Below are 25,635 nucleotides of genomic sequence, written 5' to 3'. Positions count from 1 at the left end.
ATTTAAGTAAAATGGTGGTTGGTGGAGGGGCATTGAGGGACAACTCAGAAACATATCACAGTTTCAGCAATGTCAGTATTGCTTATTTTATTCATTTATAAGCATTGTAGCAACCTCTTAGCTCAGCTAAATGTTGCTAAATACGCACGTAAATTAAAAAACATACACATGTATACACATACAATGCAAATATACATAGTCGTACAGTCTGCTATAAACTCTGAATTTACTAGTTACAAGGTACAACACAACAACAGCTAAAACATCACACCACAGAGAATGCTCTAAGTCTAGTTTCCTGTGTTTTAAATGAAGTGGGAAATAGGACAGAACACAAGTATCAATACAGCAGCTTAAGACTCTCAACAGAAGAGCAAATCAAACGGCTAAAACATTTCAATGAAATTAGTAAGCGACTATAATCAAGTTGTTCCTCTTGAAACATTCTAGTACATGACTGCAACAAATATTAAGGCACTTTAACTTAAAAATATGCTTTCTTGCTGCCTTAAAATTCTAAGTTGTGTAAAGTGGTACTGCACTAAACCGGCAGATATTAGGGTGTCAAATTGAATCCACTACATAGTGTTTTACTACAAAAACATTTAATGGAAACTCATCAAAGTGTCACACATATTATATTGTATAATTTTGAAATTGTAAACATGGCAAAAAAAAATAATTCAATTTTGGCTTCTTTTTATTTGCTTAATCACTTATGATCCATTCAAGATGCAGTTTCTCACTTTGTGTAACTGTATTCTGTTTTGGACTATGGTAAATATGCTGAAACATTTTCCTAGAAATTTTTATATATTTTAGATAAACCTTTATATGGTCAAATCACCAAATATTTCAACTCATAATTTTAAGTCACAAGACTTGAACTCAGGATTGTAAATTCTGAAGCTAAAAAGTAGCAATTTGTTGAAACAAATACATCTATGTACAATGAGCTGATGAAAAAAGGTGGGTTGATTTCACAAAATTACACTATGAGTTTTTACAGTCTTCAGGGAAAAGGAAAACAACAGAAAAGCTACTTTGCAATAAGCTTTAAAGGGACTTATACACAAAATAACAAGAACAGGGGAGAGTGGAGAACACTATTCAATAGACCAATCAGTACGGCGGGCTAAACGATGAAATGCTTTGTGTGGTGGAATAATTCTGCAAACCGGGGGATTGATAGACAGCACACATATCATGATGCCACATTTACTGGCTGTACTGCACGTGTGCTTGTTGGTTGGCAAGGCTCCTCCTCGAGCCTCCTAGTCTCCTTTTCTTTGTGGCAGCATTTGGGGAACGTCACCATTGCACCGTTCCTGTTGCTGTTGCTGCTCTTCCTGTCTGGCTGCACTGGGCAGGGGGAGTGCGGAGACGGTTGCAGTCTGTGTATCAGGAGCCTTTTCGCTAAGGGCAGCTTTGATGCTGGCAGCGAAGCTGCTGCCGGCCACAGGAGCAGGATCAGAATCAGGAGCAGCGCCGGGCGTGTTGGGGTCAGCTGCAGCGCCTGCTGCACCAGCATCACCCTGCTCAGATGCTCGAAGTCTCTTCATGAGGGTGGTCACTCTAACGGCTTTCTGTTAGTGATAAAAACATTTTGTAAGTTCCTACTTACTAATTAATCCTCACGCTGAAATGTTGAAAAAAATATAAAATAACATTTAAAAACATTTCTGAACAATAAGGAAGTCAAATCGAAGCAATTGGAGGGATATGGAAGCACGTTTTTTTTTCACAATTTAAACATTAGATCGTGTTGGTGAGAAATAAGGAGAAGAATCACATGCTGTGTTCCAGAAAGCGTACTGAGGTACTAACACTATTTTGAGTGTATAAGAGCGTTCACACTGTCAAGTATGGAAATATGTAGTGCGCTACAAGTACCCAAATGATGCCCTCAAAGCAGCCCACAAAGTGTTTAAAAGAGTGTGAAAATGCTGTAAAAATACTTTTCACCCTTCACACATAGCGGAAAGGGACAGACCACCGACGTAAAGAATTTTCAAATTGAGGCATGTGAGGAAGCTGCAGCTGTTACTGAACACTGCACACAAATGTATATTTTTCACAAACACCATATCGCTGTTGGATTGCAGCCATCAGTGTGTTTATTGTGGGCGTTAAACGGGGGGTACGAAAACACGTTCATTTCTGGGTTAAATAATTAAAAACGGTAGATATTTTGGCAGGTGATGCATTCACATGGTTCAGCTATTTCCAGTAAACGCAGAATGGCAGTGTGCCATTTCAAACAACACACGTCGAAATGTAAGTAATGTAGTAAGAGTCCTAATATTTAAAGCACTATTTGTTAGTGTAGCAGGGAAAGTATGTTATGTGGAACACAGCCATCATGTAAGACTTAAAATACAACTGCACTGGATTGTAGTCATCATTGTTGCATACAGTGAATGCAGTATAAACATGATTTTTTTTTTCTGAGTGAAACGTTATGGTATTTTTTTCATCATATTAAGAAAACATAATGTTTAAAATAATGTGTAATAATAAAACAGTTCTATAAGCGGCGTATAGTAAATCCAGAATATTCGAAATAGACGCTGACCCAGCCCTACAAGTTGTAAACCAGGGCTATGATCATGAACATAATATATTGATTTTGTCTTGTATGTGTAATAACAAATTATATATCAGCAAAAACAAAATCAGATATGTGTGAGAAGTAGTACCTTCCACTTGGCTTTTGCAAAGTTCTTCTCGATTTGGGCACAAACTCCGTCCTTGATGTTCTTGTCCGAGGCAGCATTTCCAGAAATCCTAAGAGAAGGAACAAAACTACTATTTTCTCCAACACATTTTTATAATTGTGGTACCTGTTAACAAACATCAAAATTCCACTCAAGCCGACATCATGTCAAAGTGTGTAAAACACCTTGTCAGTCCACTACAGTTTACTGTGTTAGTGTCACATTTCCCCCCACCAAGGCTTAAAAAGTAAGGTTCTTTAGATTTGGGCATCAAAAACCATGTGGTTAGGTTTAGGAAAAGATGGATTCAAATGAGTACTTTTACGCAAGTTACTTTACCTTACTTAGCGTACCTTACGTAAGAACATTACTTAAAAGAAATGGCTTTTCTCACTGCCTTGAACATCAGTCTCTGGAGTGAAAGCCCTGCGTTTGTTCCATCTTTCTTTAGCTCTCGCTGTACTTCATCACATGACATCCTTAACAGGCGGGTCATACATTTGTGTACTTCTCTTGCCTAGGTAAGGCAAAACGTGACGTGACTTTTATTACACACTGGATATCAGATTGTTGTAGATGTGCTGGTAGACCATTTATATTCAATTTTTGTTAATATAAACTTCTTCTTTTTTTTTTACCAGTCATGGGCTATAGCTTCTTGAGCAGTAAGTCGCTGATCTTGGTCCACTTCCATCAAAGATGCCACTAAGTTTTTGGCTGTAAAACACAGGAAAACAGTTACAGCTTGAATTAGTTTCTTCCTTCTTTAAACCTTGGACACATTTATGACGTGCCTATTAGAGACACATTGGCATATAATATATCTTAATGAAGTCAATATCTCTTACCAGAGTCTGAAATATCATCCCAGTATGGGGAATCAAATTCATAGTCCCCTGACAAAATCTTGAGGAAAAGGTTCTTATCACGGTTATCATCATCTTCATCGGCGTCATCATAGAAAGGAGGGTTCCCAGACAAACTATAAAGTTGAAAAAAGAAGAACATGAAAGCAATTTTAGGTAAGACCCCAACACTTAAGTACACTCCATATAATACCTTTTGAGCCCATCACTTGGCACTTACAGTATGTACATGATGACGCCTATGGCCCAACAGTCCACAGGTCTTCCGTATCTCTGCCTCCCGACCACCTCAGGAGCTGCAGGAGCAAAACAGGTTTTAAGTACTGTGATTACTTAAATTAATTATGGTAAATGATCAAGGTTTGTTTTGATCAAGGTGTTGTGTCGCTCACCGAGATATTCTGGAGTCCCACATGGGTCCTTAATGAGTCCATTTTCCAGTTTTGCCAACTGGAAGTCACTGATAACAATTTTGGAGTGCTTCAAACGATTGAAGTACACCAAGTTCTCCAGCTGTGTGAGGAAACAGAGATTTATCAAACAAGAAATCATATGATCTTATATTAGTTCAGTATTTCATGTTTGTGAAGGTTAATACAAGGTTACACAGTAGTTTATTTGGCCTGTGAAATGCTGCTGTTTTTCACTAGGTGTCAGCAGTGCAGTGTACCTTAAGGTTTCTGTGGACGATTTTCAGGGAGTGCAGGTAAGCTACAGCCTCCAACACCTGCCTCATAACATTGCTGGTGTCCCTCTCCGAATAGTAACCTTGATCTAAGATCCAGTCAAACACCTCTCTGCCTGTAGCGCTGACGAGAGGCAAAATTAACATGTCATTGTTGATGACAAGTATGCCAAAAAATAAATCCCATCTTGAATAAGACATTTTCTTTAAAAGAGTTGCAGAAGTACAGTGCATACCAGTCTAAGCCAAAATGTCTCTTAAGTGTTTCATTAGTACTCACAGCTCCAGGAAAAGGAAGTACTCTTTCTTAGTTTCAAACGCATCAACCAGCTGAATGATGTTATGATGTTTTACCCTTTGAAAAGCAGAAGGGGGAGGAGAGTAACATGAGTGGGGAAAACGGAGGAATGTAAGGTGGGTTAAAATAAGGATTAATAGAGTCAAAAAGAAGAACAAGGCAGCAACATAATCGTAACCAAGCAAAGTGGAGGTAATTCTCACAATGGCATCAGACATTGTTTCAAACACATAAAATACTGACACCATGGCATCACCACAGTCTAGTCCATCTGACAGTTAATTCAAGTGGTCACAGGTCACAATAATTATATGTAATTTCTGGCTTTGTCATTATTCATGTCTAAATTAATTCATGACTTAATTGATTTTGAGTCATGCATACTGACTACTATCATCACTTGTTTTTCTATTTGCTGGTGGTGTTAGCCTTTACGTTGTATTGTTCTTGGTGCGAGATGTGACTAAATAATTAATTCCCAGGACATGATGATACCTGTTACACTGCTATTGCACTTCAATTTATTTTACCAAACAAATATTTTAATGACCAGGTTGGTGATATTATATATTTCTGTTATTGTCAACAAATCATGTGAAAAGACCAAAAACTAAAATGAGTTGTTCTTTTTTCCAACCATGAGTCAAAAAAGGTTTTTAAATCACGTTAATGTTGCAATGATGACAAACACAATGTTAAAGGTGAAGTAACTTTATCGCACAACAAATTTTAAGTGATCTTTTTGACCCAAATTATTATCTTTCTTTAACCCTTTGTCTAAGTGGTTTTAGTATCTAAATCTAACAAGGGTGCTTATTTAGGAAACACTTCTGCAGGTTGAGTTTGAGGGTAGGAACAAACGACGTATGATTGTATGGGTTGCATGACTTGTCTCAAACAAACAGGCACTCTAGTCTTTAGCAAACATTAGCCAAACAAGAGTAAATAATATATTTGTTAGGGGCTATTTTCGGTTGCAGATTTTGTGCTGATGAATGTTTATTACAGCAGCGTATGTGGGATTGACTCAAAATAAACTACAGTGCACATTTTTCTGATAATGTCATGTCATCTGGTGCAGTGATTCCCACACTGTGGTACGTTCACCACTGGTGGAACCTAAGGCTCCACCTGATGGTACTTAAGAGCCTCTCGGCCGAACATTTGCATTTCAGCTGGCTCAAGTCCTAAAAATGTTAATTCTAAAATGTTAACTTTAGTTTAATACAGACAATATTATATATAAACATTACAATGGTGTGAAATAAGTTTAAATCATTCAAATATTTTAGCAACGAAGTTTGCCTGTGCTAAGCCATGCATGATGACATCCTGTAGGGTACATAACACTGATTCTGGCTTGACGCAGTTGGAAACTGTTCATATCTGAAGTGGGTATTTTTGGCACTTTGAGCTGCATTTCTTGTGTGAAAGGTGCCATACGAATAAAGTTCATTATTATTATTTGGTTTGGTTCATGGGCAGCACAGTCGTACAGTGGTTAGCACTTTTGCCTCAGAGCGAGGAAGTTCTGGGTTCGATCCCGGGCCGGAGCCTTTCTGTGTGGGGTTTGCATGTTCTCCCTGTGCCTGCAAGGGTTCTCTCCGGGTACTCCGGCTTCCTCCCACCATCCAAACACATGCATGTCTGGTCAACTGGTGGTTCTACAAATTGCCCTTAGGTTTAAATGTGTGCCCTTTGTTTCTGTCTGTCTATAAGTGTTGACCCTGTGATAGACTGGTGACCTATGCAGGGTGTACCCTGCCTTTGCCCAAAAGTGTGACCCTTTTCAGGATAAAGCGGGTATAGATGATGGATGGTTTGGTTTATTATAGTACATGGTCAGACACGTTTGGAAACCAGTGATCTCGTGCAATAGACTGACTCAGTGACTCAGTGATGTGTTTCCAGCAGTTTTTGGACAATAGTGGAGCTCGGCTGTGAGACGATTTGGCAACACAAAATTAGTTACAGTAGAAGGATCAATTTATTATTGGTCTTTTCATTACATTTGTTGATATTAAGTAAATCTGGGATAGACCTGTTTTTAATGAAAGCAAAAAGAAACCTGAAACAAACAAATCATGTTTCAGTTCCCTCGACACAAGCATGGTCTAATTACACAGTAAAACCTGCAAGGGAGTGCCTGGACTTTACTTAAAGTGCTAATGTTGTGTATGACTTATAATAAACAAAATGTAATTTATTTTTTTTGGCTCCTTCACCACATTTTGCCTTTTGTCTCTAGGTCGACCAAAAGGCAACATTTTACTGATCATTTATGATATCCCTTCTTCTCAGTGCCACGATGGTGCCGCAGACATAAGCTTTGTAATGAGGAGATAAACATTTTACTTACATCTTTAAGATCATGATCTCATTCTTGGCAGCTTTCCTCACTTTCCTTCCATCGTTTTTGTGGAACTTTTTACATGTGTACATTTTTATGTTGTTCCTCTCCTTCGCCCGAAATATCTCACAAAACTCCTCTCTGTGAAAAGGACGTAAAAGCAAAAACATGCGTCATCTTTTGAGTCAAAACTGTCAAGTCCCTCGTTACACACTTTTCAGCATACACTATAGATGTACTCACGATTTAACAATCTGTCCAAGGTCATATTTGTCGGTAACCTCTGAGGGACTGTTGTAATCCTTCTTCTCCCCGAGTGTCAGACAACCAAATGGCATGGCAGCTCGTGCCCTAGCCAGGGAATGTCCTGCCACAACACAACCTGTCAACAACGTGCAACCTGTTACCCGAATAATACAGCTTCATTTTGACAGATACCTGCAGTCTAATGAGCACCTGCAGTCTCATTAAACAGTATAACAGAACATGTTTTGTTAAAACTGCACCACAAATTGCTTGACAGAGAAACAAACTGTTTCATCATTAAAAATGGAAGGAAGTATTTTTCATTGATGCACTGAACACAAAATGAATCCAGTAAATCAGTGCACACATTTATAGGGAGCAGTTTGGACTCTGCCTCTGTGTTCATACTTCTGAGAAGAGGTAAGTGTAATTGAGCTAGTGGGAGCTGCTTATTTCCAATTACCACAGGAGCATCACAACATAAAAATGAAAATTTTCAATAACATAATCTTCTCAAGTGAACTCTGCGAGACTGCCGAGTTTCTTTCCGCTCAGCTGAGTCAGCTCCGTACTGCAGCAGCAGCCGCATTCATTTGTCTGTTTTCCACAGTAAAGGATATTCAGATCGACTTGACCCTGTACCACAGCTGTAACTGTTGTCTACTTTTACATATTTTGAAAGACTCTTTCAAAAGTTATTAAATTGCCAGCTCTAGAGGAACAAGTGTAAAAGAGGTTTGTGTTTTAATTTCTAATATTTAGTCAGTGAAATATGAATTTGTAACAGTTATACTGACATCCACACTGGATAACATGGCCTCAGCAGTATGTCAAACTCTGCTGACCAAACTGATCTCACAAATATGTAATAACATAAATACTTTGACTGCAGTATAAATCCCTGTATAACAATTTTAACTGTAGACGACAAGGAGCCCGATAAGTGAAATTCACCCACATGAAGTCCTTTAACACATTTCTATGCCAGTTTCACAGCCTGGCTACATAACCCTGCTGCTTTTTTTTTTTTATCATGAAAATAGGAGAACTATCATGGACATAGGGTGATCTACCACAGGATGATTTGCATTAGGATTTTTTTCAGACCAAAGAGCATCTTTGTGTTTTGCAATTAGTGTTGTTTTAAATGATATCCCCACTTTGTTTGGAGACTTTCTGTCTTGCGTGTTTGGTGTAACTCAAATTATAAATCATATAAATACACCTAACTTTAGATTAGTGTAGCATGAGTTCCTGCAGTGGCACAGCAGAATAATATACAGGTCCACGACTGGCAGCTAAGCACATGGTGACAAACGATGCTTGTATAGAAAACACACTTGTGTTTTTTGGCAGGCCTTACAGTGGAAACGGCAGCCAGCACAGAAGAGTGGGAGTACAGAGATTCTGACTGAGGTGCTGTCTGTAGCCTCAGTCAAGACCAGAGGCAGAGATTTCTGCCAGCTATAGCATCCAGTTAAATCTGTAGTACGGTACAACAGAGTGATTTTACAATGTTAAAACATAATCTGAAGAACGCGCATTTTAAGAGGACGCTCTATTATTGTACTGTATCATTGTTTATTGCTTTAAAGTAAATGGTAACGCAAGAAAGCCCTGGAGTTGAAGACAGTTAAGCTCTTTATAAGTATGCTGCTGTCCACAAGGGGACTCATTACTCTGTAATCCAGTCTCTACAGATCTCCGCTGTGGTGATGATACCGAGTGTACTCCCTGTAATTTGCTTGGCTTTTATAACTGTATCACTATAACTGTTTCCTTTTATTTTCCTGATTTTATCTTCTTTGCAGGCTAATCGAATGCAGCCTGCTTTTGATCCACATACAGCAGGAAGAAAAAAATATTTGTATACCTACTTTGATAAAGTCCTTTACATTGACAGGACAATGGAGCAGCCACGGTTAACATAACGGAGGTAAAAAAATAAATAAAAAAAGGGTGCCAGCTGGCCGGAGGTTAAACACCACATTTATTTAGCATAATTCAACTTATACTTTTTATGTATGCATTGTATTAATATCCACTAATTTACTGTAAAGCATTTTGTAACTTTGTTATTAAAAGGTGCTTAATAAATTAATATATTACTAATCATAATAATTCTAACTGCAACATTACTGGTTTGACCAAGCCTGTTACCTCCTTCTTTTTTTCTTTCTCCTTGCATTTCCTGTTCATTTCTCTGCTGTCATTGTGTGAAATAAAGGCAAACATTACACCAAAGAATGACACATACAGATTTTCACTGAAGGTAGCCTGTAAAATGTTCAGGTTACTGCAACCTCATCGTGTTAGTATAACATTTAGGTTACTGCTGTATACAGTTCCCCATTATATACTGCATTTACAGTGTTTAGGTGAATGTAAGAAGTGTGCACTTCTGTGTGAATGTGAAGTATGTTATGCAAGTTGCCAGCATTACTTTATGCCATAAAAAGTAAACCTCCTACCACTGAGCTGGACTTATTTTAGTCATGTTAAAGTGTAGTTTGGGGTCAACTTGGAGTAGCCAAAGGGATCAAGTCTCTTCTATTCAGCCCCTACTTTTGTTATCTAAGTCCATCCCAGTCGAGGGTTTTTAGTGGGGGTTGTTTGTTTTCCAGAAGTATGCACAAGAACAGAAGATGTTACCGTGGGCTAATAAGTGAAAGAAGACAATGAATGTTGTAAACTACTAAAAAACTGAGCCCATCTCTTACTGCAGAGCTGCAGTCCAAACAATCCCAGTTCATTCGTCTGATCAAAATGCAGGATACAACAACATGTCCCCTTCTCCGTCCTAAAGGGGAGAGCTGTCAGTTCAGCATTAGTCTGGAGTATGGCGAGCATTTGCTGCATCTAAATCACATCCTTTGCATGAATCCTGCAAGAACAATACCCAGACTCACCATTAGTGTTTTCTGGGTCTCACCTAAATTCATAAAATTTTGCTGCTTGGGTATGAAAAAATTTTTTTGTTCATAATACCAGCCTCAATCCTGCATCATCATACTTATTCAGACTTGCAAAGGCACACATATGATGCATGTAAGGACCCAAACACACACACTTTATTTTTTGCACAATGTATTCAGTCTACAGACATCATCATACCAACCCTCACTTTTGAAAAGGCTTAAACAAAAAACAAAGCAACAATCATTACAAGTAATGTCTGCATTTCATCTCATTTGGTGCATTTAGTGGCCCCCGTTTCTTAAAATAACTACAACCAACAACAGGAAGACAAACACCACCTTGAATGCCAAGCAGAGTTAAGAAGTAAAGCTGACATGAGACCAATTCATTGCAATCATTAGACCTCACAGTGAATCACAGATCTCCACACCTATTCTCGGAAGCTTGACTCACAGTACCATGGTGCACCAAACTCCAAACAGTAGGTATGATAAGTCGGACAGAAATTTGGGAGTACTTGTTTTTCCCCTTTCAAAGCAGTCTTGGAGATAAAAGTCTGTTCTCCTTCTCCAGAGGAAGAAAAAGATAGAAGGCACTTGACTATTGCTGAATCAGAGGTCTTTTATCTCTGCCTTTTAGAGGATCTGAATGAAGGGCTCTTCATTAATGAAGATGTGAATGCCGTTTCAAATTAAGACTGCCGCAGAGCTCAGCATTTAGAAAGCTTAACTGTGGCCACCCTTGGGGAATAATGACAAAGGCAGAATTGTTTGATTTTGTAAAGAGATTTCAGTGTCCAGTTAATGCTTTCTGTAGAATTAAGCAGGTACCATTTAGATTATTTTGTTTGTATTAACAGCTATAATATACAAACTACAAGTCTAAGAGTCATACTGTATAGGCACCTTGGTTGAAGGAAGGACTAGGAAAAGGCATCTGGGGCATTTTGCACACTAAAGACAGAGAGCAAGTTTAATATTTTTTTTACAGGCTCCTTTAGGATATGTTTGCAAGTGTTACAAAATTTTAAAGAAAAATAACAAAAACAAGCTTAAAGTTACAAGCTATCACTGTTATACACTGAAAATGCTGCTGAATTGGTCAGAAAAAAAATAAGGAAAGAAGTAAACAAAGAAAAAAACAAGTAATTAAAAAAAAAGAACTTGAATTTGACCAAAAGTCTAACAAGAAACTAAGGAGCAAATTATGTGCAGCTCTTTTGAACTTTGGTTTTGCTATTGTTGTCCATTATAGGTGCAGTCAAAGTTATCCTAATTATAGTCAGTGAGGAAAACAGTCACAGAAAGCAGCTGCATAATGCTTTAACGCAGTAAATATAGAGATCATTATGTGAATGTTTAAGTGCAAGTGTAGAAGGAACACTGGGTTTTCATTCATCATGCTCCACATATCTCCAGGATGGAACGTACATCTGAATCTCAATATCAACAAAGGTGCCTTTTCACCGGTATGTATAAGTTTAAAATCTCAGGGGGCTTCTCAGACACCCAGCAAATGTGTGATGTGTGAGTAGGGATGATGCATCATCACACTGTCTTCCAGCAGTTGCAGGAATACTGACTGACACCACAGGGGACTGTTACAATAAAAAAACATGTTTACCTTGAATACCTCTCAGACACTGTAGAACCAGGTTTAAAGGGTGACGCATCATGACATGTTGGTGTGATACATGGAAAAAAGTATTATATGAGTATGTTCTGGTTCTTTGAAATGCCAATAACTGGTCTCGGAATCTACATCACACCTGCTCAACTAACCTTTCAAATTACACTGAAAGGGTTACAGGTGCTGGCCAAAGGAGGAACATTACAGATAAAGATAAAATATGCTTAAAATATCTCAGACACTCCTACTCGCAACTTTACTGAAGGATGCATTTTGGCAACATCATCTGAAATTCATTAACAATGCTGAGTGGCCTAACAGCAGAGCTAAATCTAAATTTCACATTTGAAACATCTGAATACAGAGCTGGAGGACACAAACACACTGATGTGTTAAATAATGAAGCTCAGGTTAACATACTGACATAGGCCTATAAGTACAGAAGAAATAAGCAAATCTTAAGTTTTAGATATACTGATCTCAATTTGTGAGTTTTTTTTTTAATGTAATTATTAGTTTAATAGCAAAATAATGAGGGCTTTTCACCCAAATCCAGCTAGATTGCTTTCTAAATTCAAAACATCATAACTGATACACAGTCCTGGGGAATATATATTTACATGGAGCAGCATTCATGTTCAAAAGAAAAGTCATAATTTTCATCCATTAAGTTACTGAGGAAAAATACGTAATTTAATTACATTGTACAGTTGCTATTGAAATTGTTGGTGATTACAAAGGGTTTACATCCGAATAAATCTTTTTATGACAAAAAGCTTCTTACAATAGAATATGTATTAAAATTTTGAACCTTATTTTTGATTGGTTCTCTTGTTTGAATTGTACCGCCTCATCACCCAATCAAATCAATGTCCATTGCTCTAAGTAACCATGGCCAAGCAGTTGGCCATGTTGGTGGACACGAGCACCTTTCACTGCATCACTGTAAAGTGTAAAGCTTATTTACCAGAGGAAACATCTGTACAGGTGAGTTAAAGTAACAGTCAGTACCCCCCGCTCCACCACTTATGTGTTTTCAAGGCATTAGAAAAGTAATGACAAGTAATCAAATCCCAAAAGTTACATTACTTTGATGAAGTAATGAAAATAGTTACATTAGTAATCACATTTTTAACAGGGTAACTCTGTAATCTATTGCATTTCAAAGACTGCTGATTAATAGTCATGCTTACCAACTGAAAATTAGATGATGAGGACTGATTTTCTAAAAGGAGACGCTCATGTTTATGGATATTGTTTACTGAATATGTTGAGGGTTCTACTCACCCACTTGTCAGTGTCCAATGGGAAGGATGTACAGTAAGGGTTTGTGTGTGTGTGTGTGTGTGTGTGTGTGTGTGTCTTCTTTTTATATCCTGGTGGGGAAGTTAATCTGAATGCACACCAACCCATGGGGACTCGTGTCACCATGGGGACAAAAGTTGAGGTCCCCACAAATAGTCTGTTTTTTGAGGGTTACGGTTATTATAGGATTAAAGTAAGAGGCAATAAGGGAATGCATTACGTCAATGAATGTCTCAACGTGGGTATGTATGTGTGTGTATTTGTCTTTGTTTACGTGTGTTTGCGTGTGTGCGTGTGTGCGTGTGAGCGTGTGTGCGTGTGTGTGTGTGTGTGTGTGTGTGTGTGTGTGATATTTGAGAAGTGACAACTGAAATCCTGAATGTAGTTAGGGGGCACGCAGTCCATCTCAATTTATGTTTTGGTGGAATATATGACCTGGAGAGTATAAACTGTGTGTTTGTGTATGATATCTTAGTAACATGACTACATACAAATACCGTTTTTTTTAAATAAATACTTTTTTGTTGCTATTTTGGAATTGGATTGTTTGTGAAAGCCATGTGAGACAGTGCCAGCAGGCCAGAGCCGTGGATTTGGCCACCACTGTGCCTCTTCAAAGGGAACTGCTTGGTGACAGGGGGCAGATGGTAGTGTTGGTGCCTGAGCCAAATTGCATAGCCTGTAATGCTTCATTTATATTTTAACTGTCTTTCTTGCTAGTTATGAATGCAAAAAAAAAAAAAAAGGAAAAAAAAAGACATTTAAATTTCAAATTTTCAAGGACATTGTATCAGATATTAACAGAGGCAACGAATACAAGTCTAAGAGGTGGAGAAAAATTCTGATGAGTATGAATCAGTCGTCTTTTGTGTTTGCTTCTGCTGTGCATGGATTCTACCATTCATCTCTTCTCTCGAGCATCACTGGCTCATATGACCAGTTTCTTCTGATGTTGTTTTGTTGCCATGGTTTCCAAGTGCCACAGTATGCACCCATGGTGAATAGCTCTCTGCGTGCTCATTGCCATTACTGTCCAAGACCACTACCACTTCATGTTAATGAAACTCCTTTTACTGATCTTGACTTCAAACAGAGTTTACAAAACAAAACCTCCAGGGATAATAACCAAACTAATAATAATGCATCATGTTAATGCATGTTAATCTGATAAAACAATGTGTGCTCCAGTTACTGACAGCCACTTTAACTTAGTTAACTATGAGTGAATGCCCAGTGTTCACATCATGACATAGGTAACATTCAGTTTGATGTAAAGCCTCTTACGTAAACAAAAGGCCATGGCTCTTTTCAAACAAGCCCTTTAAACATTTCATTCAGTGATTCATTTTTCACTGCTTCTCACACTGAACCATTAAGGTTCACAAGAAGAGAAGAATAGACACCTGTAAAAAAAAAGTCTGTCGTGTCTCTACTCTCTATAGCTCTATTCTTCCGTGTTTTTTGCTTCATAATCTTGAATCATAATTCGCTTTTAAATGTTGGCCATTCATGAATAACCCACGAATGTTTCCTATTGTAACACTTTGTGTCTGCAAAACCTCTACAAGTGAGTTCAAACACAAGACCCCTTCCCATTGCACTAAAGTCTGTTTTCTACAACAAACACTCTGGCTGTAGGGCTTCACAAACTTTTGCACACAATTGGCTAGTGATGCCCCATGACTGATCCAAGTGTATGTTCCCACTGCTTAATGGAAATATACACAGTATTTGAAGTCTTGCAAGAACCTTTAGCTGTACAAACACCTTTATGTCTTTCTGCTACGGTTTGTTCTGTGGAGGACAGGCGCTATTTGTCCTCCATCTGGGGTGTACGGGTGAAAATGTAACCATCGCCAGAGTGAGTAAGTGGGGACTGCAATCGCAGGATCGTTGGGTGTGAAACGATGACAAATAATGACAAGGAGGCAGGGACACCGCGAGACTGTTAAAATGTGAACTCAAGAAGTGCTGCAGTCTGAGTGTATGAAGAGCCTGCCTTACGTAAAACAGAAGCGCAGTTGGAGGAAGTCTTTACAGACTATAGGTGTTGTAATGCGTATACTGTGAATTAACTTGTCTATGTGATTATACTGAGGATAATCCGTAAAGTTGGCTTTAACATAAAGCCCGTTCATAGTCTGCCTCTGGACATCTACTGAAAACGTCACTGCTGAAGCAGAATGACAGCTAAACATACAATATTTGCGCATCACCAGGGTTTGTCTGTTGTTACAGCTCGCGTAAGAACTGTATCTGCAGATTTCTTAAAACAGAGAAGAATGTCTGATTTCCCAACTAAAATGTTTTATTGCTTCAAAAGTTTCCCAAACAGGCACCGTTTTTGGTATCAGATGTGCTCAAGACCAGTTACTGAAATAAATAAATCTCGGAGAAAATTCCTGAACATTCTTCACTTCCTCGCGTTTCTAACAGCAGTGTTTTAGCAACCTAAACCAAATTAAATTGCAAATTGTGCTCACTTACCTTCAATGAAGTAAACTGGTAATAATCAGTAATCCAACCCTTTGTGTGATATTTGAGTATTTTCCTGGCGTGCTTCACTTTTTCTGGCTGATTCCGCGGATGTTACAGGCAGCGTGCTGTCAGAGAGGTTTAAGATCCTCACGCATTTCCAACAAGTCCGCTTATTCACGGGAGTATTACGTGAACGTGTGATGGGAACAGCAGGCTGTGATGCAGGAAGGAGGGGAAGCGTGTGCGCGCGCCTGTGCGACGCACGGTGTATCAGGATTGTGCGTACACCATATTGCATCAAATTGTTTGACAGGAGAATCACTTCTACGACTTTTAGCAGTGTATGGGGCTTCGGATGTTCACACTGCTCAACCTCAGATTTGCACGAAATAGAAACTGTAGAGTTATTTTTAAAGTCCCATGGAAGTTACTTCAAGTCTTTCAAGGAGAGCATCTCTGAGTTGCAGGGATTTGTTTTGAAATTATGAGCAGCATTTTCTTCTTTTTAAAATTTGTTCGAATTTTCAAAGCAAGCAGGATGGTAAAATTGTATTGGGCTTACAGTAAAGTTTTTGCTTCACCAAATTACAGCATGTTTGATAATTTATTGGAATCACAAGAGATAGTAAGACATGGCACATTAATAAACGGTCAAAAGATACTGCAAGGGCTTGCGAACACAGCTCAAACGCACAGCTAAAAGAACATGTATCACCCCAGATGTGATACATCTGGCCTGCCTAAGGCATCATGAGGCAGCTGTGGCACACAAGCAATGCCTGTATTGATGGTACAGCTTGGAGGGTCAACTAACATATTTTTGTACACCATGACAGAATTTTAATGTATGTCACAACCCACCATTTATGTTAATACATACTGTAAGTAACTGATCGTAGACCATGCTGCAGATTCCTCTGCGCTGCACTTTAAGATCTACCTGTCAAATAATGCAGGCCTCCTCACAAAGTGTGAAAGACGGAGAGAACCAGAAGATCTCAAAACCCACCTCAGTAAGGTCAGTGCCAGCAACAATACTGTGTTTAGAGAGAAGGGAGAGCTTCCTGATGGGCTTCAAGAGCACTAAGTTTGGGCGTTCATCTTTAAGGATTCTGTTTTCTGACCTTCATATGGTCTCCAGCAAGTTTAAGTCTCTGCAACTTGATTGTCAGATCACAGAGAAATGAACTGAAATCGGGGCTGCCTGTAGTGTGAGAATGCCATTCCAAAATTATGCAAAATTACGAGCAGGAATGTAATATTAGATTCGTATAGTACATGGGCTGTATCCCTTCCCTTGAGTTGATACCTGACAGGAATTAACCTGTAGAAAAAAAAACTAGGCAGAGTTTTGTTTTTTCTCTAGAGCTGACATTAGGATAGGGCTCATGCTCCAGAGAGGTGAATAAGTAAGACACGATAACATTAACAACCCACTCCTGGGGCAGGTGCTACCTCAACCTTCTGTGCGATCCAATACCCGTACTACAATACTATTTAGTGTGCCAGAAAATATCTAGTATGTCCCGATACATAGTATATGAAATGTAGTATGCCAAAAACACCAGGATGCTCTTCTCCATCCAGTCGGTCGCATTTTGCGGTATGCAGGCCAGCATGCTTGTCTGGCTGTTCTGACCCACAATCATCTGCGCAGCGGAAGACATGTCACATCGACTGAGCCGCCAAGAGAGTTGGTGGTGCTAATGCTCTAACCGTTTGCAATTCGCAAAAATACAAGAAGAAGAAGAGGCATTGAAAGGAAGCGTGCTCGTTCCAAATCGCATCCTTTTTCTTTTCACTTAAAATGTTGCTGCGGGTTGCGACGGATACGACCAGGAGGGTCAAAGTTCAAGACGCATTTTTATGACAAAATAGTACGTCCCAATGTCTGCAAATTTCATGCAACAGTACATGCTTTGTAAGGATAGTTGCAGCACATACTAAAAGAAAGAAGAAAAAGTGTGTTTTTTTAATTTTTTAAATGGAGCTCTTGTCATCGTTCATGTTGGTGCTGTGTGTCATCGTGGAATTGTTGAAAATGTTTCATCTGAATTTTAAATATCTATCTATTATTTAGTTTAGACCACAGGAATCTGTCATTTTGAGAGCTCACTGGGTGCAGAGAGAACTGATCTGACCATCAGTAACACTTTGCAATTTATGCACAGGTATAAAGAGGATCTGCTGGTAGGCAGATTGTGTAGCACTACCTTATGTAACAGGAGTGTCTCTTCTTTCCAAAATGAGTAATGCCGCTAAAAGGCCATTGGGATAACGGGAAAGAGAGTTGCGGAGCATCTTTAACCTGCTCCCCACCTGCCCACAAAACCTCCTACTCGCTCTGCTCTGGCTGAATGTATCATATGGCTCTCCAAAATTCTGGATGTCTTCACAATGCAAGCTGTGCTGTATCACAAATGTGAATCCTAACATGTCTTACATCGCTACATAATTTATATACTGTCATAAGTTTATAATCCCTCACAAGTCCTCGACTGCAGGTGGGAGTCAATCACTGTGTCAGCTGCTTTGAAACCTCAAGTTGATATACAAAACCAGAATTTTAATGGGAAAAGACAAATGTTTAAAGCTCGAACAACTCTTGGAAATATAAATATAACCCCCACTGACACAATAGCAACACAAAGGCCTTTTTTTTCCCACCAGAGACAGTGAGGATGAGAGGACTTTGTATCAAGAATAGAGGTACATCCTGAAAACTGAAGTTATTGATAAAAGGTGAAGTGTCGACATTTTTGGAAGGCACCCAGAGTGTTCTAGACGTAAACTAGAACAAGTCATGTATGATGTTGCATGATAGCATTAAGGCATGATAATGCAGCCAAAGGACTGCTGGTCAATTAATCAATTCATATGTATGCTTGAGAATTGTTTTCATTCTGCAAAATACATCTCCACGCTTATATATTAATTCTAGAATAGTTGTAAGTCCCAGAAATATTAAATTGACTTTGACATCAGTGATTTTGGTGCGCTGTCACCATAGTAACAGCCTCTAGGACAAGGATATTGCAGTGTTTGATGCCATTTGAAAGAAAAAGGAAGACGTGCTCAAACAAATCTCATAACAGGTATCTTTAAGCAACCTTGAGGATAATTTTCCAATCTGTGAGACTCAGACAGGTTGGTTTTAATTTAATAATTGTTGCTAAAGTTGAATTATAATGCTGCTGGTTTAGTGGTAGGAAAGTCAGCACAATGATATTTCAAGATTAATAGAGTCCTGTGGGCTAGCAGACTAAGTTTGTATTCTAAGTCATTGATCTTTGACTTGTTACTTTAGGGGGCTTTCTACTGGAACATAAACCTAAAATTCAGTTATTCTGATCATTTGAAAATCTAAAGCTGTGCCATGATGAGATATCACTTTAAATAATCAGTCACTTGCACTTGCAGTCATTTCAATGTGCATCACATGCACGTGGAAACTGACCTTCAACAGTCATTGCAGCTGTTGCATAAATAAAAAACTGGTTAAGCTAATACACTCTTTAGGGGATGCAGAATATGGATATGAATAAGGATCCCCTTATGTCATCATTTACTAAAGTTATTTTTTGCCTTTGACATTTAAATGAAGGGTAGATATATTTCATTAAAAAAAAAAAAACTCCCTCTCACTTTCTTCCAACCAAACAAGCATGCAGTGTTATTCCTCTAAGGATTTATATCAGCTGTAAATATCCACAATTAGGCATTTTAGTCTGTCATACAGTAGAAGCATACGTAAAAGTGGAATCTGCGTCATGAAGCTCGCAGACAGTACCTCACTGTGTTTCTCAGAAACCACTCAATGCTCTGCTCATTCTTATGTTACCATGGCTGCATTTACTTAATCCAGCATTTGTAAATCTATGAATGGACTCAAATGGCTCCTCTGCTTCACAGTGTCTGCCTTTATCTGCAATCCTGTTTCACAAAAACAGTTTCTTCAGTGAGAAATGTTGGCTGTCTTTGTATCACGTGACATGAATTGATCCAGTCTCTAATTTTTGAGGAATATTATAGAAATGGATGGTGCATCTTGAAGTAAATAATCCCATTAGATGAAACACTGTCGTTTAATCATCAGATTCATTTTACTGTTTTAGAAAAAAAGTTTTATTTTTTTTATTTTTTGCAGAGCTGGATTGGCTCTAAAATAATTTCCTGACCAAAATATTTGTCTCGGCAATCCTGTACTCATGTTTGTAAAAGATGAGTCAACTTATATTTCAACTTAGTTGCCATAGAAACCAAAACCAATAGTCATGGGGTCTGTGATGAAAACCTTTGAAGGGCTGAAGGCATGCTTCTCAAGCATTAGTGGAGACCTTGACAGATAATACAGCAGTTTTTCAAGACACGCAAAAGATTTCTTATGAAAACAGTCCAAATTACTCAATATAACATGTAAGCACGACTGAAAATATATAAATTCCAATTATTCAACATAACATGTAAACACAGATTTATAGTAAAATATAAACACTGCTAAAAAAAATATATATACTGTATATTTAGATAGAAAATTATACGCATTAAAATTCTATCACAAAATAAAGTTTCTCAGCTATTTAAAAGTTTTATATCAGCATACATTCAAAAGATAAAAAATAATGTTGCCAATGAGAGGTCTTTGTTAATATTTGAAAAGTTACTTACAAAATGGAAATATTTTTAGATAGATGAAATCATGACTCAGCCAGCCTTTTGATTCAGACATTCTAATACAGGTCAGTATCAAATTGATGCTCAATTAAAATTGAACATTTGATCATTTTAAATTTAACTGCAGGAAAACGTAACGCATACAAACATGGTAGTGTGTCTGAGACACCAGGCTTTAGCTCCACTGTTTTTTTTTTAATGCTGTTAGGTCAATCTTAAATACGGCTCCATTTAGAGGAAGAGAAGCCGAGAGCTTTCTCATACTGTCACTCTTTCTGTGTACTGTCAAGTTTCAATGTCTTTCCAACATGCATCGTGCACAGTAGCCAATCTCAGCCATAAAAAAGGTACTCGGGTCAACTACAAATTAAATCCAATTAGACTACGCATAAAGAGGTAACAGTTCAAAAGCCTTTTTTATATAATCATCTGGTTTAGTAATATTGTAAACCTTGCAATGTCACGGAATGTGACACTGTCATTTTTGCAAAAAAGATTAGAGCAATTTATACACGACAGCTGAGGCTATTTAATTAATGATTGGAAAGTAAATTAGGCACACTCAAAGCTCCCAATGCAATTATTTTATTTATTTTATTATTTTATTAACGTAGGACATCAGTGATGTTTGAAGCACATAGCTCTTTATCAGTGTTGTTCATAGATTAAATGCATCAAAAACTTTAAGTGTGCGCAATTTACTTCTGCTCACTCTTCAACTCTGCTCACTCTTCGTCTTTTACCATTGAACCGCTTCCTACTGTACACTGGGCAGTGGTTCTCATATTGGGGTAGAGGCTTTTATAATATTAGTACCTCTTCCCAAGATGATTTAACAACATCAACCCGTGGAGATTAACTCGTACTTCCAATTCAGGGATTATGTCAGTCTCCTTCTGCGTAAAGTGTGGCCGGCCATGTTGGTCTGGTCCTTCTTCAGTCATTACGAAACTGACAATACGCTGTGCCATAATGGTTTTAAACAGGATGAGAGGAGCTGATTTGATTGGCCATGATTGCGGTCTGCTGTGACGCGGCTTCTAATTATCTTTTCCTCCTACTTTACCACTACCCCATGCTGCGCCTGAGATGCACTTGTGTTTGTGTTCACCAGAATACCAAACAAGTTAACCACACCTATTGGCGCACCTGCGACTGCGCTGATAGGTGGACAAAAATATAAAATAGGGCCCTTCTAATTCAAATTTTGCACTGAGGGCAGACTTTATGCTACACTGACTCACTGTATCATTTTATGGTACAAAGTGGTATTATGAGACAGGCCGGGCCTGTTTACTATGCAAACTTTAGTAGATGTATCTGCAACATAATAGTCAGAGACCTGACAGAATATCAACACAGCTATCTCTGCACATACTGTGGATGGGCTTAGTCGATTATTGAACATATTAAACTATGTCTCTTACAGATTGCTCCTTTAAATGAAATACCTTTTTTTTTGAGAGAGAGAAATAGTCCCTATTAAATCTGTTGACAGCGTTAATCAAGTAGATTACTGACATTCCAGCAGAAATCTCAAAGAGCGAATGAATCCAAAACTATACGCATGATTTTACAGTAATTGCAAGAATATGTTTTTGTTTTGTTTGTTTTTTGTTTTGTTTTATTTGGGTGAATCAACCCTTTAAGAGTAATTACAGCAAGTTTGAGAAGTCATTTGGATTTGGCCTCCATACAGAGAAACAGGCACAGTGTCACAGATGATATCACACTTCAAGGAGAACATTTAGTGCTCTTAGAGGTTACCATAGTTACCACAACACAGTGAGGCCGGATGTCCATAATGTTGATCAGCTCCTAACTAGTGTGACATCCATGATTCCTGTGTCAAGGCAATCAGTCCATAAGAATATATTTCACAGTGAACGTCACTGAGGAGAAATGAGCTAAGTGGTAAAATATCAGCTCATGTTGTGCACTCCCAACTTTTGATTTGAAGTCTTAACACAGTGAATTCAGTGGTAACAAACTTTGGTTTGGTACATTTCATCATTAGTCATGTGCACTTGGGATAAAGCAACAACAATAAATAAATGACCTTACTTTAAAGTTTTTATATCCTTGTAATTACTGAAGTCTCTCTGCTCATGTGGAAAAGGTAATTTATCTGTGAGCTCTTGTGCTAATCCGCAGTTTACGAGGGCTGCGTTTGGGTCTGCACCGGCACTAAACCACTTTCATAAACAGCTGGACTCTTTTACCTAATTGCTGCAGGCTATGGCTGATGCAGGGATATTACATTTCATACAAAGTTTTTGTTTTGTATTTAAAAGAGGTTGAGCAAATTCGATTTATGCAAAAATGATGATGGATATTATTTTCTAAAACATTGACACAAAATGTGAATTTACAAGCGAGGACAGTTTGGAATTGTACTTAATATGAGATACACACAACTTTATACAAAATAATTCCATACATGAGCAGAAACTCATGTATGGAATTATTTTCCATTGATAACCATTATTGATATTAAGTAATTGACATTCTCATGTGCTGTGGTGATTAACATGATTCTACTTTTAACTATATTAACTCTTTGATCACTAACTAATTTTCACAAATCCAAATCGGAATTACCTTTAAAGGTATTTTTCATACCTATACAGAATAACACAAAGTTGATCAAATATTTATACAATATGCTGACTATAAATCTGTTCTCCCTCGGAGGGACTGGGATGGTCCTGATGCTCATTTTCCATAAATAAGGATGACCAAAAGATGCAATTCAGTGAGTTAGTGTAAGAAGACATACAGTATGTATTCAAAGTTCTGACGGTGAGGTGTTCACTTTTAGGCACACGTAGTTTAATAATTCTTTAAAATAATCATAGGAAGGAAAATTACCCAGTGTTAAAACTTGAATGACTGTTATTTTCTCCAATATACATATTTCTCATTTTATTTATCCCCCTGACACGGCAGACATACATGAAAATTATGAATAGATTAAAAACCATGCATAAAGCAGTTTGCTAATTTCCAACCATATCTCCCTGCCTTCCTACACAAGACTGGTATCAAATGATGGTTGTCATAGCAACAGGCTCACAAGCCACAACAGGGCTTTTGGAAGACAAATACATATCAGCATAACAGAAAAAAAAAATCTCTCTTATCCACACCGTCTGTCTACAAACCTGTCTAAACTCCACCAACCACAGCTGACATGGTTCATTTGGGCTCCTCGCATTCAGAAGAATCAATAACACACATGACTGTTAACGTAGGCAACTTAATGAGGTTTTTGTCACTGAACAGCCTTGACAGACCTGCTTTGTTTAAAGAATGGGTGGCATGTCCTCGATTTTCAGCACAGCAAGACACTCGTGTGTTTGGATGGAATCTGGAAAGCTGGAGCCTTTCTGTGTGGAGTTGACATGGTGCCTGTATGATTTCCTCAGGGTGCTTTGGTGTCCCATAGGGTAAAGAGAAATTTGAAGAGCATCTTGCAAGCTCAAAACACAAACCAGTTTTTAGGCGATGGCTGTCAATCTTGCAAATGAATGTCTGATTAAATAGTCTCAAGAAACATAACGTCAGTGGTAAAATGTAAAAGCTTAGGATTTAAAAGTAAAACAGTGGGATTCAAAAGCAGCTTAAAGTTTTGACAAAGCTAGAGAATGTGATCTCCTATCAGATGGCTCAGTAGATTCATGACAATACAGCTTGATATACTGTACTGGCTTATGATAGGTTAAAACAACATAATTACTGGGCTTCCATATTAATACTCACCAATAACTGCAGTCTAATTTAGTCAATACTTCTTTTATACATTTTTTTATTTCTATGGAATAGTTGATTAATCATTTCCAGTCAGTGTAAAGCTAAAAGCTAAATGATTCAACACTGACAGGCAATGATCGAATGTTTCGTCTTTCCAGTCCAAACACTTTCAACACACTGAAATTCATCCCGTACAGTTGAACTGCTTCCAGAACTGGGACTTAGTGTGAAACTTAAGGCTTGACACAATCTCAGCAAATGTTAAGTGTGACTTTTACTGTTTGAAGGAGCCGAGACCGTTTTAAGAACAAATTGTTACAGAAGGAGACGGTCAAAGGAGGGATTCTTTGAGCACTTGTCAGCAGCCTCGAAGGTTTGTACCGGTGAACAACGTCACCTTGATCAACTTTTTTGTCTCTTAGTGCAGAGCTGATTACATTATTAATCATTGGTTTTTAAGCATTTTATTCATTTCCTGTAGGACACCAACACGTCAGGCCAAATTCAAACCCATGAATATTTGGCTATTTCAGGAATATCAAAAATAAAAAACAAATTGAAAACTTATATTTAGGTATCAAACAATGTTTATGTGTTGTATATGTTAATTTTTTTTAAATATCTAACAGTGGTTCACTTCCCTGTCTTATTCACTTCAATAAATACAAGTTGAAAATGTAATAGTAACTTCAGTGAAGGAAAATTCTTATATTTTTCCATGCTTTTACAACAGTTAGTTTTGTAACTTTATTGCAAGGTTTTACTTGAACAAACTAAGTGTCCACTGCATACATTTTGATGAAACTAGAATAACTTGCTCATAGTTGTACACCTCTATCAACCAGTACAGTTGCAGTTTACATTTATATCTGTCCAGACTCATGTAATATATGTCATGAAGACGTTGACAGAGTCTGGCCAAATAAAGCTGATTCACACAGACCACGCAGCTGCAGTCATATAATTGACTACGAGGCGGCTTAATGCCAGAGTAAAGAAAAAGTTGTATTGTTTTATACATAGATACAGCTCATTGCTTATACAGTAGATCAACAAGAGTGCTGACTTTACTTCCTTACTGCAGGAGATAAACAATGGCTTACAATGCATTCAGAAGGTATAATTACTGATGTAAATAAAACTGGGTAGATACAAGTTTGTGGGAGCTTATATACACATGGTTGCTATTTTGTTAAATGGCAGCCAATCGTGTTGTTAAACGAGAACAACAGTAAAGATTGAACGCATGCCGGCCACCTAATTTCAGCAGCATGTGGTTGCTGGATACGCTAATGGGTTGTCTTGTAGACAGCACCACATCTGGCTGTTCTTAACAAAACCAAACTGACTTTCTGGGGCTTAACAGAAAAGGAAGCTCATTAGTATGCCACCCTCCCCAAAAAAAAAAAAGAAAAAAAAAAGCATGGGCTAAAGCAGTTAACATAAATAACTTGGGAGAACAGTGTACCAACACATGGCAGATAGATCACATGAACCAAGTCATATGAAACTACAGTTCATCAATACTGTCGCACTACTTGTAATCCAAGTAGCATTTTGAGCAAATAATGTCACATTATTTTGTTTATAAGCAAGATGAAGTTGCCATGAGTTTTTTCTTTACTTTATATTATTGTGAGGAATGCAGTTATTGCAGTACTTTAAATTACTTTGTCATGGTTACTGGCACATCAAGTACAATTCTGCCTTTTACA

General features: G+C 38.0%; 1 protein-coding gene across 2 annotated transcripts; it reads right to left on the bottom strand.

Annotated features, from left to right (window-relative positions):
* Nucleotides 1-55: 55 nt before the first annotated feature.
* LOC138616447 (caM kinase-like vesicle-associated protein) lies at nt 56-15,713 on the bottom strand. Of its 2 annotated transcripts, none has more exons than XM_069690748.1 (11): nt 15,503-15,713; nt 7,160-7,298; nt 6,926-7,057; nt 4,549-4,623; nt 4,254-4,392; nt 3,976-4,096; nt 3,804-3,879; nt 3,566-3,699; nt 3,356-3,434; nt 2,700-2,787; nt 56-1,586 (listed from the first exon to the last, which is right to left on the bottom strand). In XM_069690748.1, the coding sequence occupies exons 2-11, from the start codon at nt 7,252-7,254 to the stop codon at nt 1,275-1,277; spliced, it is 1,251 nt and encodes a 416-aa protein (XP_069546849.1). In that variant the 5' UTR covers nt 7,255-7,298; nt 15,503-15,713; the 3' UTR covers nt 56-1,274. The 2 variants fall into 2 exon arrangements, with proteins under 2 accessions (XP_069546849.1, XP_069546850.1); XM_069690749.1 differs by having other exon boundaries at nt 7,160-7,283.
* Nucleotides 15,714-25,635: the final 9,922 nt, after the last annotated feature.

Source organism: Brachyistius frenatus, unplaced genomic scaffold (assembly GCF_029030835.1).
Source record: "Brachyistius frenatus isolate BFR_SWC_R1_liver_20210118 unplaced genomic scaffold, ASM2903083v1 Contig_10, whole genome shotgun sequence".
In the NCBI taxonomy this organism is placed as follows: domain Eukaryota; kingdom Metazoa; phylum Chordata; class Actinopteri; family Embiotocidae; genus Brachyistius; species Brachyistius frenatus.
Note: the sequence above shows the minus strand (reverse complement) of the source record. Positions and strands in the feature narration are given on the sequence as shown.